General features: G+C 36.1%; 1 protein-coding gene across 1 annotated transcript; it reads right to left on the bottom strand.

Annotated features, from left to right (window-relative positions):
• Positions 1–425: 425 nt before the first annotated feature.
• On the bottom strand, positions 426–13148 carry tut1 (terminal uridylyl transferase 1, U6 snRNA-specific). The gene is made up of 10 exons (XM_082151803.1): positions 12960–13148; positions 11854–12044; positions 9050–9250; positions 8839–8953; positions 6848–6972; positions 6518–6744; positions 6283–6392; positions 5675–5797; positions 4458–4550; positions 426–1881 (listed from the first exon to the last, which is right to left on the bottom strand). The coding sequence occupies exons 1-10, from the start codon at positions 13033–13035 to the stop codon at positions 740–742; spliced, it is 2403 nt and encodes an 800-aa protein (XP_082007929.1). The 5' UTR covers positions 13036–13148; the 3' UTR covers positions 426–739.
• Positions 13149–14986: the final 1838 nt, after the last annotated feature.

Raw genomic sequence — 14986 nt, 5'->3', positions numbered from 1 at the left:
AGTAGAATAGAGATGAAAAGATTACATCGGGTACCTAAGGTCCCCTACCCCTCCCCCACGCCATGTATACATGAGGAAGAAAGTGAGAAAAAAGAACTTGTGATAATGTAATGTTATAGTTAAATTTAAATGTATATAAGTAAGGTTATACCTGGTGTCTATGTATGTGCATATGTGCTCAAGTATACATTATGTATGTACATGTGTACACATGAAAATGTTCTTATGTAAGGATGAGTACATATTGTACGGTTTTTTTTTTTCCTTCCTGTAATTGTTTGGGGGGAAAAGTAAAAAATAAATGAATAATAATAAATAATAATATTACCAGATATTCACAACAGATCAAACACAGCGCATCAAATCAGATTTTGAAATCAAAACTATCCATTTTATAAAGAAAGCTACAGTCCGGGTCTCAATGGTTTATACTTTCAGTTTGAATTTTAATGTGAGTATTCACATTCATTATATTTACATTATAGAGAGGCAAACATGCCAAAATCATGGTGGGGAAAAAAAAGGCAAAACCCAATTCAAACAGGAAATAAAAATTGAACTCAAAACATGCAATACACAAAAAGCATGAAGTATATTGTTATATTGTCAAACCATAAATCACTAACATTTAAATTTTTTTGCTTATAAGGTTTGCAAAAAGTATGCCTCTTAGCTCTACATCAAAATATGCAGATTTTATACAAATTCAACGTTTAACCAAAAAAAAAAAAAAATGTAATTATGACATTTCTGTAACATCCTCTGCTCTCCCTAGGATCGTTTCTGCCATCTTAGGCAGGAAGGACTCTAGAAAATGGAAGAAGTCTTGAAAGACGCCTGCAGTATCATGGCTGGGGTGAAAACGGAGGACAACCATGGTGTTTTCATTCCCGCCAACAACTTCTGCATCCACTTTGAACAACAAATCTTGAATTTTCTCCTCTTTCTCCACAATGCTCTGTGTCACCCTGCTTTCAATGTCAACGCAGCCTCCTTCAGGTTTGGAAGTCTCATCACTCGTCTTCAAGAGATCTCTCCGCACTTTCCGTCGGCCTGCCCAAACACAGTTCCTTTGAGTCCAAGTCCAGTGGACCGGCTCTGGGTGCTCCATATCAACATCTAGTCTCGGTCTTTTAGCTTGTATAACAGTGGAGGTTGATGGACCCTCCTCCATTATAAGAGGCCTCTTCTTACCAGCTTCACTTTTGGCTTGAGGACCAGTATCTTCTAGACTCTGGTTATTATTCACCTCCATTTCATTTCCATCTCTGTCAGCTTTGTCCAGACTTTGACAAAGGGGTGCAGTTTGAGCCTCCTCAGAGGGTGAACATTTTAAAATTTCTTGAAACACCATCTGCACAGCAGAGCAGACCTTTGCAAACCAAAGACCCCTAAAACCTTTCCCAGCCAATGCCAGTTGGGCACGCAAGGGTTCTGGGAGAACGGCTGCCTTGAAAGGGATGCTGATCTCCATAATCTTCTCAGTCTCGACCTTCGGACGGGGTCCTGCTTCACTTGGCGGTGCAAAGAGCCGCACAAGGCCCCAGGATTTGCCCTTGTTTGATTTGCGCTGGTACTGCAAACTGCGGCAGTACTTCTCAGCCTCGCAGCATTCTCTCTTGAAGTTCTTTTGCGTTCGTTCGTTAAGGTTCCCGGCCACATTGTGGTTTAGCTCAAATGGATCCAGGACATTCATTGGGCCCAATTTAGGGGCAGAGGAGCGCTTCGGTTTGGGACTAGAGGCCTCTGGAGCGTTTACCGCTTCATCGTCTCTTCGAAGGAAGTCTGTAATAGGCAGCACACGGCCGTCTCGCAGAGACACCACTGATGCAGGGAAATCAAACTGTGAGTAAAAGGAGAAGAATCCAAAAAGCAAAGTGCCTGAGGGAAAGGAGATAGGGAAAATTATAGGGAGAATAACAATTTGCTTGTCCATGAACGCACACGTGACAATTTACATCATTTGCACAAACTAATGATACCAGTACAGACAGTTGCATACTCAAAAACAAAGTATCGAAATATCTGATTGGATGACTGAGGAGAGCAGTTAGATATAATTTTAGGTTAATGGACATTCTTATGGTGATTAAAACAATGATAAAAATGTTGAACAGTGTTCATTTTGTTAACGAAATCTATGACAAACAATTTATGTTGACGAGACACCAACATCATTAAATAATAAATAAATGTGACTATATCAACATGCAATATCGTTGACTAAAATGTGGCCAAATCACTGTTTTGTTAGGGGAGAAAAAGGACAAAAAAATATATATTTAAGCTGCTACGAGTTTTCTTGCTTGCAGTTGCCAGATTTCAAGAATTTAAATCCCCCAATCAGAGCTTTTCTGTTAAAAGAAAATGTTTTCTACCCCAGTGTTTTACTTAATCTTTGCAATCTGGTAACCATGCGCAAGCGCTCTCTTTACACTGCGGAAAAAGCACGGATTATCTGAAAACACCAACAAACAAGTAAACTGGAGCTTAGCGATCTCCATTTATGATAGACCGACTGAATGACATCCATTTAAGCAAAATGTGTTCTGTCACGAGCTGCTTGCTAAATCTGCCATTGTGATGAACTGTAATAAATTCAAACATTGATCTCTCAACTATTTGCGATTGTGTTTGCTGAATAACTCAACCTCTGTGTACTGAGCCCACCCAACATCTGCCTTGCCCAACCAATCAGAATTTAGGCAAAGATAGTGTTAATCTGTTTTTTAGGATTTGGGTATTGATTAAAAACAATCTGAGGTGGGCTGTGCGTTGAGAAGTTTGATGAAGTGCTGTAGAATGCCCCAACCAATCAAAAAATAACACCAGAAAATAGCTGGATGGAGCATGGATGTAATGCAAGTGTATAAAATGCATATGCATAGTTCAGTTGAAACCTTGCTGTTAAACTGAATGTACGAAGCAAACTGTGTGCTTAAATAACACTGAAATAAGAATGCGCCGTTTATCTTTAGATCAGTTACAGGCAACTGTCAAACACGTCCGTCTAGTGCGTTTACATTGAAAAACAATAAAAAAAGCAGTGCCGTGGAATGGAAAAATGCGTTGTGTTCACTACTAAAGCAAAACAGTGGGCTTCCATGGCATTTTCTTTTAGAATTGTCACTGGACAGTAGAAAAGTATTTTATTTAAAGTGAAAATAAGATTTAAAACAAAAATCTCATATCATGGAGAGCTGTGATATAAAATGTTCTGTTTATATAAACACCAACAGACAACATTTTGTTCAACATTTTCTTTTCTCATTATTTTGTCCTTTTTCTGATACTGTAAATTATCATGGGAGACTTGACTAAAGGCATTAGATTCACTTTCAACCACTCAGTAGACTAATAATCACAATTTAATTTTCTAACAATATTGTGTGAAATAACCATTCACAATTACTGAACAACCTTTTTCATATTAAATTTCTATGAATATTTCCAGTATTTATTGACTGAAAACTAGCCCATGTTGCCCCTGTTGGTAGATGTTGTAACTACACCATTACACAGCATATATAATGGATGTAAACAGAACGTTGAGCATGTTCCTTATTGCTTCAAAAGCAGTTTTCTTAAAAAAAACTAAAAAAAAACTAAATAAAACAAATCAAAAATACTAATATTCTAGTAGATAAATTATATGATTACATTACAAGAACTAATTGAGTACAGCAGGGTGGGTCGACATTAGCCAACCAATTTACAATTTAGATAAATGGCAATAAGACAATCTCAGAAGAAATAGGAAGACATTTCCCTATTTATTCTGGGATTGCATTACCCACAGAGGATACATGCAACAGCTTTTGTTTACATGAAAAAAGTTTATTAAAAGTAATATAGTGCATTGAAATACGGTTGACAACCAGTTTAAATAAACATTTTAAATATCAGATTATTACCTAGTTACATGAATATGTAATTAGAAGAGTATCCAACTCTGTATCCAAACTATAATTTGCGATTTTAAATAAAACATTTAGACCTGTAACTAAACTTTTAAACTGTACAACTCCTTTGGCTGCGCAAGATGAGAACAGTAACCAGACAGAATAACGGTTAAATGATAGTTCACCCAAAAATGACAAATCTGTCATCATTTATTTACCCTCATATCGTTCCAAACCTGTATGGCTTTCTTTGTTCAGTGGAACATAAAAGAAAATATTTTGAAGAATGTTGGTAGCCAAACAGTTTTAGTTCCCATTGACCAACAAAATTGAAGTCAATGGGAACAAAACATTCTTCAAAATATCCTTTTTTGTGTGCAGCAGAAGAAAGAAATGCATACAGGTTTGTAATGACATGAGGGCGAGTAAATAATGACAGAATTTTCATTTTAATCTTGTTTACATGAGCACGCACTTTGTCACCTTATTAAGAATAACTGGTTTAAGAACGTTCATGTAAACACTCACTGACAAGTCAACTGAAATGGTACTTACAGAGATCTTCAGTGTTTTTGCTGGGTGGTACACTAAAGGGCTGACTAGGAAACGTACAATCCCTTTCCTCAATAACGCACTCTTCTTCCTCACCTACACAAACAAAAAAACATGTTTAAAAGAGCTGTGGAATATAATCGTTTTTACGATGCATGGCACTGCTGATGTGAACAATTCTGCATCGATGCATAAAAACAAAAGAATCTTAGAATATTTTTTATTAAATAGGCATATAAGACATAATAATGTGCTGTTTTATTGATATTGCAGTTTTTATGAAAAGAACATGCATGAACGTGAATAAGTGCAGGATGTGCTTGATGTTAAAAAGAGTTAAGAACAATAAGCCATGAAAAAGATCTCAATACGTTACTTGCGCTGACTGACACACACCCAAAGCGTGCACACAAATAGACTCCGCTCTCAGACAGCATGCGATCGGGAATTCAGTTCTCTTTAATGGCATATCCCACTTGAACGGATAATTTTTTCAAAATATCTGTCTTGAGTATTCATGTAAACATTGTCGGTTATGTCTTTTGGGCGGGATTCTGATGTGTAACATTATATTAGATCCGTGCATTAGGTCTAATAGGTGCAATATAATACATTTGCTGCTCTGTCATTAATGTTAATCAAGGAACAGAAGAAAAGAGGGAACCACTCACTGCTCTTTTCTAAACTTTTGTAGGATTAATAATCAATTTGTGTGTGAAAGACTGCAGTGATTCCTTTTACATTTATTACATTTCTGTATTTCTTACTCAACAGCTTCGGTTAAATAGATGTAAAATGTAAATAAAATGTAAAGCACTGTTAAATTATTTTGTTTCTTTCTAATATTGTATTCGCTCAATTGTTTGTTATTTGCATCTTTGTTCTTATTTTTAATAACAAATATAAAATAAAAAATTAATAAATATAGTGTTATTATTAATATAATAATTATTAATAAAAGAATTGGAGGAAAAGATGCATTGTGATGCTCCGAGAATTGTAATCGAATCAAGAGGCAAGTGAAGATTCACACCTAATTATTAATATTTTTAATACACATCTCATACTCTCATGACAGATACTGTTTTGTCTGGCTTCCTATTGCTTTTGAATTTAATATTTCTTTGAAAAACAATCAATAAAATTTGTACTATGTAATAAAATACAGATAAAACAACTGATTAAGGAAGTTAAATAAACAGTAGTCCAGATTAACGCACAGGCCATGTTCTTGAGCTGATTCACAGAGGGAAGCACATGAGGGTCTCGATTCTGAAGGTAGAAGATCACCAGCAGTGTAAGAGCGTAATTGTTCAACAACGGTCCAGGGCCAGACAGGTTCCCTATGACATTAGAAAGAAATGTACAAGGTTTAACTCAGAAAACTGTACATGCATCAAGAAATGTCCAGGCCACCATACAGTGTTTCACCTCAAAATCAAAAGAAAAAAGTAGTTAGTTATATTTTGCATAAGGAAAATGAATCTTGGTTTTAGAAACATTAAAAGAGTTTGCATTTTGATATTATTGTCATGACAACAAAGCTAATTTTTATCCCGTCTCTATTGTAATTCTCATAAAAAAAAATGTTTTTTTAAAACTGTTAAATATATGTCTGAATTATTTTAACACTGACTTAATTAAAAACAAAAGGATTTATTACTTTTCTACAATGACGTGTCATCATTTTACAGTATTGAGAATACATTTTTTGCACTGAAAATGTATGTTATAATCTCTAATATGTTGTCACAATAAAAACTTAGCAGTAAAATTATAGAATGTACCTTTTTTACAGACAATAAATTATCATATAAAACTATATTACCTGCTAATTGTTTCTGCTTAGCCCATAATCGGATGGCGTAGACTAAGGGTCGCAGTCTGGAATCGATGCCTGAACACAACTGCAGAAATCGAGTGTTTCTTACTGCCAATCTGATGCAAAAAGGGAAGACATTACAGACAAAGATTTCAAAAATCTGAAGTATACTACTGTCAAATGGGGTGCTACATTCAAAGTGGTTTATTTGACAAAATGGCCAAAAATAACGGTTTTCAACCTATTGTTAATTGTGATGTCTCCTTGGAGGTTGAGCTCTCGATGACTGAACTTGACCACAGGAAGTCGGGCAGTGCTGAGCGTCTGTACTTTGTGTACACCTGGAACGCACTTCCTCAAAATGGCTGCAACAAGCTCCAAAATTTCAACAGGAGTGGCAGTGGACAGGTCGATGTCGGACAAAATGGAGTCTTCAGAATGGCAATCCTCAGACTGATTTTCTCCGGTCTGTTGAAATGAGTAGTTTTAGACATTTTACAGATAGATGTAAATAGATTCATTATTTGATGTTTGAGTTCACAGATGTCCCGTATTAGAGGTGCTAACACACCGATCCAGTAGTCTTTGCACGAGCTTGAAATGCTTTGGTGTTCTCAAGGTCGAGGAACAGATCAAGGTCACAGGAGTGAATCCCAAATGTGTTCACAGAGGAGCCAAAGGGAACAATCTGGCAATCTATAACACATGACACAAAGACTTTTTTTTTAATCACTAGGAAATGAACAGAAAACATAGTTGGAAATAAAGCTCCTTTTGATTCTGAAAAACAATCCAAAACTAATGCTGCAAAAAAAAAAAAAGTGTTGCACTATATTCTGCACTGATTACAGTCACTTGGAATATGGAAAAGCTTACATCCAGCGGCAGGAAATATTGCCATTACTTTGATTTTGTCAATTTATAAGATAAATACTATGCTTTTACTCAAAACTTACTGTAAACCACCATCGAATGTTTGTAATAAACATTGAGTGTTGTAATGTAATTGAAAGATCCCATTGACTTTAGTTTGTATCAGCCACTCCTCTCTTCCTTCTCTGCAAATGTCTCCACTGGTAAAACAACATAGTACCACAACAAAATTAACAATTCCTCTGACTCTCGCACACTTTTCAAAACCATTTTTCTCCCTTCTTTGTCCTCCTCCCCATCCTTCAACGACTCTAACAGCTGATGACTATTCTTCATAAATAAAACAACCATCAGTGACCAATTCTCCACACCACAAACTGACAAACACATCTTGACAGCACACACTGGATATGATTGCTGCTTTTGACACATAACCACCAGATCCTCCTGCCAACCTCATGACGAAGAGCATCTCACGAAGAGTACTCAAGTGGTTAAAGTCTTACCTCTCAGGTAGGTCCTTCGGGGTGTCTTGGAGGGGTGAGGTTTTTAAGTCGCAACATCTGGCTAATGGAGTGCCTCAGGGCTCGGTGCTTGGACCACTTCTCTTCTCCATCTACACTAGGATCTGCCATTCAGAAACATGGCTTTTCCTGTCACCTTTCCTATGTTTATGACACACAACTCTACCTCTAATTCCAGCCAGAAGATCTGATGGTAGCTGTAACTCCTTCCAGGACAGCCAGGAACCTTGAAATTGTGACTGATGATCCGTTAAATTTCACGGACCTCATCGCTAGAACTGCCCGGTCCTGCAGATTTGCCTTGTACAACATTAGGAGGATCAGGCCCTTCCCATCGGAGCATGCTACACAACTCCATGTCCAAACTCTTGTTCTATCCAGACTGGACTATTGTAATGCTCTCTTGGCAGGCCTTTCAGCATGCACTGTCAAACCTCTGCAACTGATCCAGAATGCTGCAGCAAGAGTTGTCTTAAACGAAGAGAGCGCACGTCACACCTCTCTTCATCAATTTTCACTGGTTGCATCAAATTTAAGGCACTGATGTTTGCCTACAGAACCACCACAGGCTCTGCACCCCATACCTAAACTCCCTACTTCGGACTTAAGTGCCCTAGAGAAGCTTGCGCTCTGCAAGTAAATGGCGCTATGTGATGCCATCTCAAAGAGGCACAAAATCACTTTTACAGACCTTCAACTTGACTGTTCCCTGCTGGTGGAATGACCTGCCTAAACTCCACCCGAGCAGCTGATTATTTAGCCATTTTCAAGAAACGGCTAAAGACGCATCTTTTTTTTTTTTGGTCAACACTTGACCTATCTCTCAGGTAACATTTTACATACAGGCTGGGTACAATTAATAGTATTTCAAGTATAAACAGATATTGTCATTAAACCCTTTCAATTACAAATGATATGCTATTTACAATCGGAAAAGACAGGGCAGGTTATGAACATGTAATATGAGTGACACGTGCAGCAAATGATCTTAATATGTATGTTTAACTCATAGCGCATTTACCAGATTTGATTTAATTATTAGCTTTTCATAAACTAACAAACCCCTGCAGTTCCATCACGAACCCTGCATTTTGGAAACCCTGGTTTCCAATAGGATAAGGATGCAATGATGGAAATCTGGTTCAAGTTTGAGTTAAGAATGGACCTGGAAAGAACTCTGTGAAGATTTCCTGTAGCAGCTGAACTAGGAGATCTCTCACTTTCTTCTCATTGTCATTCAGCTCAAAAAACTCCACCACCTTTTGTATCTGCTCATTGACCTTTTACACACAAAAAGAAAAGAAAACGTAAAAATGAGAAAAAGCTTTAAAACAAGAAAGCTGTGTGAATGTAGAACACGTTAGATGTACACTTACAGATGTAGCCTTGCAGAGCTCATAGTTGAGTTTGTCCAGGCTGATCTGGGTGTTTTTGGGTTTCCCTCTGCTGGACAGTTTGAAGTCTTTCCTCTCTCTGGGCTTTACACGGAGCTGGAGTCCATTGAGCTGATGCTGTAGCTGTTCCAGAACTGTCTGAGCGTTCTTTGGCTCGGAGAACTCCACGATAGCATACACACCCTACACAGAACAACTCTCACATTAACATCTCCATTAACTCTTCTGTCTTTCTGACTATTATTTCATGTCTGGCTTTACCGAGTTAACACCTTCACAACCTTTATTACAACTTGTCCCATTTGTTTTATGGGACGCTTTCAAATGGCCAAGTCTCTATGATAATCTGCTCTCTAAATAAATGTAAAGTATGTAGACACACAGGTATCATTTGAGGGCTTGTTTAAATCATTAAGCCCAAGTACTGTATAAGCAACAGTAAAAGTGATGCTTGCCTTAGTAAACACCACTGATAATTGGATAACATTAACCACACATTTGCAATCCCATTTCCAGAAAAGACTTTGTAAAATGCAATAATGTTATATAAATAGTAGGGGTGGAGCCGAACCCGAATACGGTATTCGGAAAGCACAAATAATGTGTTTTTTACGAATACTTATTTCGAACAAATACTTTTAAAAATATTTGTATTCGGGAACAAGAAAAACTTTATATCAAAAAGCTACGTTTCCTCATGAGACATGGCGACCGGCGGTGCTGCTGATGTGGTGGCTGAAATATTTTGGATTAGGCTAATGTCACGTTGTCATAAGGGGTAGTTCACATAGCGCGTTTTTTGCGCGTGCAGATTTCAAATGTAGGCGCGCGGCAAGCGCGCTGCATAGCAACGACAGACGCCACGGGAGGGCAAGCGCTTGTGGAAAGGAGAAAGCGTGCGAACTGCGCTCTTCATGATTACGAAGTATCAGCAAAGAATTAATTGATTTCTAGCCCTTGCATTAGCTTTAGATATATTTATGGAGATGAGAAATGAAATAAAAAAGCCGTCATTTTGTCATTAATATCAGTCCGTCAGAAAAGCAGTTCTAGGCTTATTCTTGGCTGGATAACTCTTAGCAGGTTTAAAAAGCTCTTTTAAAATTAAATATGAATGCAGTTTTGGATTAAATATAAGTACAGTCAAGTCAAATAAAACATGTTTTATCTCCTGTTTGGTAACACTACAATAAGATACCATTCATTAACATTACTTAATGCGCATCTAACATCAACACATTGAGTGAACAATATATTTTTACAACATTAATGTTTGTGAATGTTATTTAATACAAACACTTGATTGGTCATGTTTGTTCACTTCATTCATTGTGCATTAAATAATGTTAACATAAATAATGTTAACTTTTGATTTTAAAAATGTATTTTTAAATGAACCCCAAGGAGAATAATTGCGACAGTATATAGCCTAACTATTGTTTATTGTTAGGTCATTTTATCTATTGTTATCTAACAAATGTAATATTAATGTTGTGTTTTTAATACTACAGTTTCCATCTTTGTAACCGTGATATAAACTTTAATATATGTAAATTTAATCTAAATTAAGCTTTACCGAAATTGTTACCGAGAACCGTGGATGTTCACAGGTATTGGTACCGAATACTGAAATTTTGGCACCGTGACAACACTAGTAGCTCTGTTAGCTTGGTAATTTAGACAATATGCTGTTGACAGAGTAACATTAACGTAGGTAATGGCTGTTATGTTATTTTCTTTTCAATGACGTTCCTTGTTACATGTTCATTGCTGGATTTATGGAAAAACATCAACCAATATTGCATATCCATAATTATTATAATTGATATATAATTAAAGAATACTTACACTATAACGTAAATTAGAAGTGTAACGCAAAAAAAATGGATTTTTACACCTATTTTGAAATTTACTCGAATACAAATACAAATACAAATACTTTTCCTCTCTCAACAAATACAAATACAGATACAAATACCGGCTGCTTTGCACACCCCTAATAAATAGCAGTAGTGTCTGATTCTGTGAGTGAGCACATTAGTTATCACAAATGAGAAAACCAAAATCTTCTTCTTAAAATGTCTTGGGCCTTGATTCCTGCTCTAGCTGCATTATAACATTCATTTAGTGTTTGCATGTTTGAAGTATTAATAATACAAGTGTAGTATAACATTTAACAGCGGGAATGACAGCTACAATCGTATAGTGTTTGTGTTTGTCTCTACAGTTACAAATAAAGCCACAATAAGCTCATGGTGCGAACCTGTCAATCATCTTGATGGATGACGCAGAGGAAACTCTGACTTGTAACCTTTCTTGTATGCTTTGAAAGGTTGCCTTGTGAAAGCGAACCGAACCAAGAAAAAAAACATTGTAACAAATGAAGTCCCCGTTTCAGAACAAAACAAACGATCTTTGGGTGTGAAAAGACCCTAAAAGGAAAGGTGATGTGACACAGTGGTAAACATGCCTCTATCCAAACTTTTGCAGCAATCAAATTCAAATGTTTATATTTACAAAATACAATTAAGTTGGACAGGGAAAACATTGGAAATATTTTCCTTCTACTTTTTTGTCAGATAAATAACATTTTTGCATTTTACAAATGTCCCAACTTTTCTGGAAATGGGGTTGTAAATTGGGGATGAAATGACAAGATAATTTCATATTCTGAATTTGATTTATGGCAGACCTTCAAATAAAGATGCAAGCGACAAAGATCAAATGATTACCATGAGAATTACCGGTATACCACATGTCATGATAAAGATAGTGTGTATATTAACCTTGTCCTTGTCCATGATCACATCTGACACCGACCCAAACTGTGTGAAATACTCCTTGAGATCGGTTTGAGAGGTGTCTGGTTTAAAGCCGCTCACAAACACGCTGTTTTCCTCCTGAGCTTTACGCTGAGCTCTGAGCCGCTGCAGATGCTGGTGCTTTTTTCCTTTAACATGATCTTCCAGGCTCGGCTCTGCACAAAAAAACACTTCAGTTAAATGTGTGAAAGCAACATCGTTGATGGAATACCGGTGTATCAAACAGTCAAATGTTTGGGATGATTTTCTTAATTCATATTTTCGGTAACACTTTACAGTAAGGTTCCATTAGTTAACTTCTTTAGTTAACATGAACTACTGTAAGAATGAACAATACTTCAACATCATTTATTGATTTTAATGTTTATGTCAGCATTTACTAATACATTATTAAAATCAAAAGTTGTTTTGTTAACATTATATAATGCTTTGTGAACTAACAAAAACAAACAATGAGCGACAGTGCAATTATTAACAAAAATGAATAAATATGCTACTGTAACAAATGTATTGCTCATTGTTAGATCATGTTAGGTAATACAATAACTAATATTAACGAATGAGACCTTATTGTAAAGTATTACCATATTTTCTTATGCATATTATTAATTTGTTTTTTCTCTTTTATTAATTCTCTTTGAATTCAAGTATTCACATATTTATACTTCATATATTACCTTCATAATATATCCATGTATTTAGTTGATCATTTAAGTTTCCTTAATTCTCTTCGATTTTTGTCAACTTGTATTTACCAGAAACAGTGCTTGTAAGACGTATGATGGTATTTAAAATTGGATGCAAAACCACACAAGGTCTACCTATTTTTGCAGCTGTAGCATTTCTAAATACTTTGGTGCGTATGATTTCCATATTTACAAAACTCAAAGATGCTGCAAGAAATACCGTAATATCATCATAGTCCATAGAATGTGTTAAAAAAGTACTTTTGGCTAACAGTGAACTAAATATAGTGGCAATTGTTGTATTATAACAAGTTAGCAACGTCTCGAAACGTGTCTCACTTGTGTTAACGTTAGCTCTACTGTTTTTAGTTTATTACAACTTACTGTTGGGTATATTAACATTGCAGAGGTTGCAGTGAAATCCTCTTTGCTTTGTCTGGATGTCTTTATCGAGCTCCATTGAGAGGCTGTGTTGGTAATTCCAAAGAAAAGCGTCCAAGTTGCTACATATAACAACTCAAATCTCCCTCCATGATGTTCCGCTGCGTCCGTCCCCGTAATTCTTCCGACAGAAACACGGAGCGGGGAATTTTTTGTTCCGCCCTTCAGAAGGAGGGTTGCCAGGGATAAACTGATGAAGTTACAAGTTATTTCTTGTAACTTTAAAGTTAAAGTTATTTATTTTGTATTTATGCATTTATATTTAGTGTATACAATAAAACGTACAATGAAAAATACTGTTAACTGAACAGAAAAATACTAAACACAATATAATAAATACAGGTTTTGCATTTTTATTCCAAAAGGAGGGTTTTAAAATGTATTATAATATATCACAATTCGTGATATTTAGCTGTGCTGTCAAAAGGGAAGGTATATCTGTAATATAACAATACTGTACATTTAATTGTAGATTAACTAAAAATGTTGTAATTCACTCACAAAACAGGGTTTAATACCAACATTTTATAGTCACTCCTTCTTAATCCTATATTTCCGATTGCAATCTTTGCCAATGATGAGCTGAGTGAGGGGAAAACCCAATAGTTGGGTAGTTTCTATGATCGTTACCGCTTTCAGTAATGAAAGTAAACATCTAAGAAGAAAAAAAAAGTTCAATTTTTGGCTCAAAACTGCAAGTAAATTTGTTTTGCTCAGATGGGATCGTCCAGGACAACCAAAGTAAATGCATTGTCTAAAAGGTGTTGTGAAGATGACATTTATAGATGGCACAATGAATGCTTGCGGTTATCCCGATTTCCCAATACTGGCTGACACAATGACTCCAGTCTCCAGGGCAGGGCCCAGTTGTTCAAAAGGTTTATGGATCAGAATCTAGATTTGAAAATCCCATGTTTTGCTATCCAGGATCAGGTAATCCATCTTACTTTTGTGCTTTGAAAAAAATTGGATTGGAACACCCTGATCCAGATACACACTTTAGCTGTGTCTGAAACCGCTCACTCGTTCACTCGTTCACTAATCCCTACATAGTGAATGGCAGTTGAGTGCACTACATCAGCAAAGAGTGAACGAAAATGAGTGAGCGAATTCGGACGCTGACATAATTATCACGCGCCAGAGAGCTCGGACAATTTCGTCATAAACATTACTTACCCATCTTTGATATTTCCTTTTTTGGCTGTATGAAATGTATGTAACAATTGTATGTATGTATTTTTCAGGTTTATTGCGTTATTTGATTTTTTTTTTTAAAGACTTGCTTGTCATATTTATTTACTTTTTACATTTATATGTGAAAATAAAAGAGAACAAAATACTACACAACACATTTGTTTATTCAAATATAGATATAACGGTATATATATAAATAAATAAATACATAAAACTGTCAAAAAAAAAAAAAAAACTCCGTTATTTAAACATTACTTTCATTACTTTCGCGGGGTTTCCAGTCAGTCAAAGGATAGTTAAATGTCCTTCAAATGATTGTTTTCTATCTCGCGTGCGCTGTTGCCATGGTGACATTGTTGCCGTCCGTCATATTTATTTTTCATTCGCGCTCTATCGCCTTATCGTGTTGGATTGTGGGAAATAGTGTCTCAGCAAGTGTACATCGGATGTACACTCGAATTCAGAGAGGATTGTGGGTAAAAGTAGTGAACGAATGTAGGGAATGATGTCGTTCACTCAGAATTCGGACACCACTACAAAATGGCCGACACCCTAAATAGTGCACTATATAGTGGATAGGGAGCGATTTCAGACACAGCTTTTGTCAGAATATCAAATCAAGTGCTCTAAATAGGATCACTTGTCACAATGTAGCCTAGGTTACGTAAAGAACAACAGGAATGCTGCGTCCCAATTCGTCTACTTATACTACGCCCTAAAAGTATGTACTCTTTTTTTGTAATGAAAAAGTACATACTTTTGAGTGTGTAGTAAAA

This window comes from Leuciscus leuciscus (assembly GCF_965113295.1).
Source record: "Leuciscus leuciscus genome assembly, chromosome: 21".
Classification (NCBI taxonomy): domain Eukaryota; kingdom Metazoa; phylum Chordata; class Actinopteri; order Cypriniformes; family Leuciscidae; genus Leuciscus; species Leuciscus leuciscus.
The sequence above is the reverse complement of the archived record's forward strand: the minus strand, read 5'-3'. Positions and strand labels throughout refer to the sequence as shown.

Excerpts from the sequence above, each read along its gene's own strand:
- tut1 (XM_082151803.1), bottom strand. The coding sequence starts at position 13,035 with ATGGAGCTCGATAAAGACATCCAGACAAAGCAAAGAGGATTTCACTGC. Across the intron at positions 6,973-8,838 it reads CTTCACAGAGTTCTTTCCAG|ATTGCCAGATTGTTCCCTTT; the intron begins GTCCATTCTTAA and ends CATGTGTTATAG. Across the intron at positions 4,551-5,674 it reads TCAGCTCAAGAACATGGCCT|GTGAGGAAGAAGAGTGCGTT; the intron begins GTGCGTTAATCT and ends TTGTTTGTGTAG.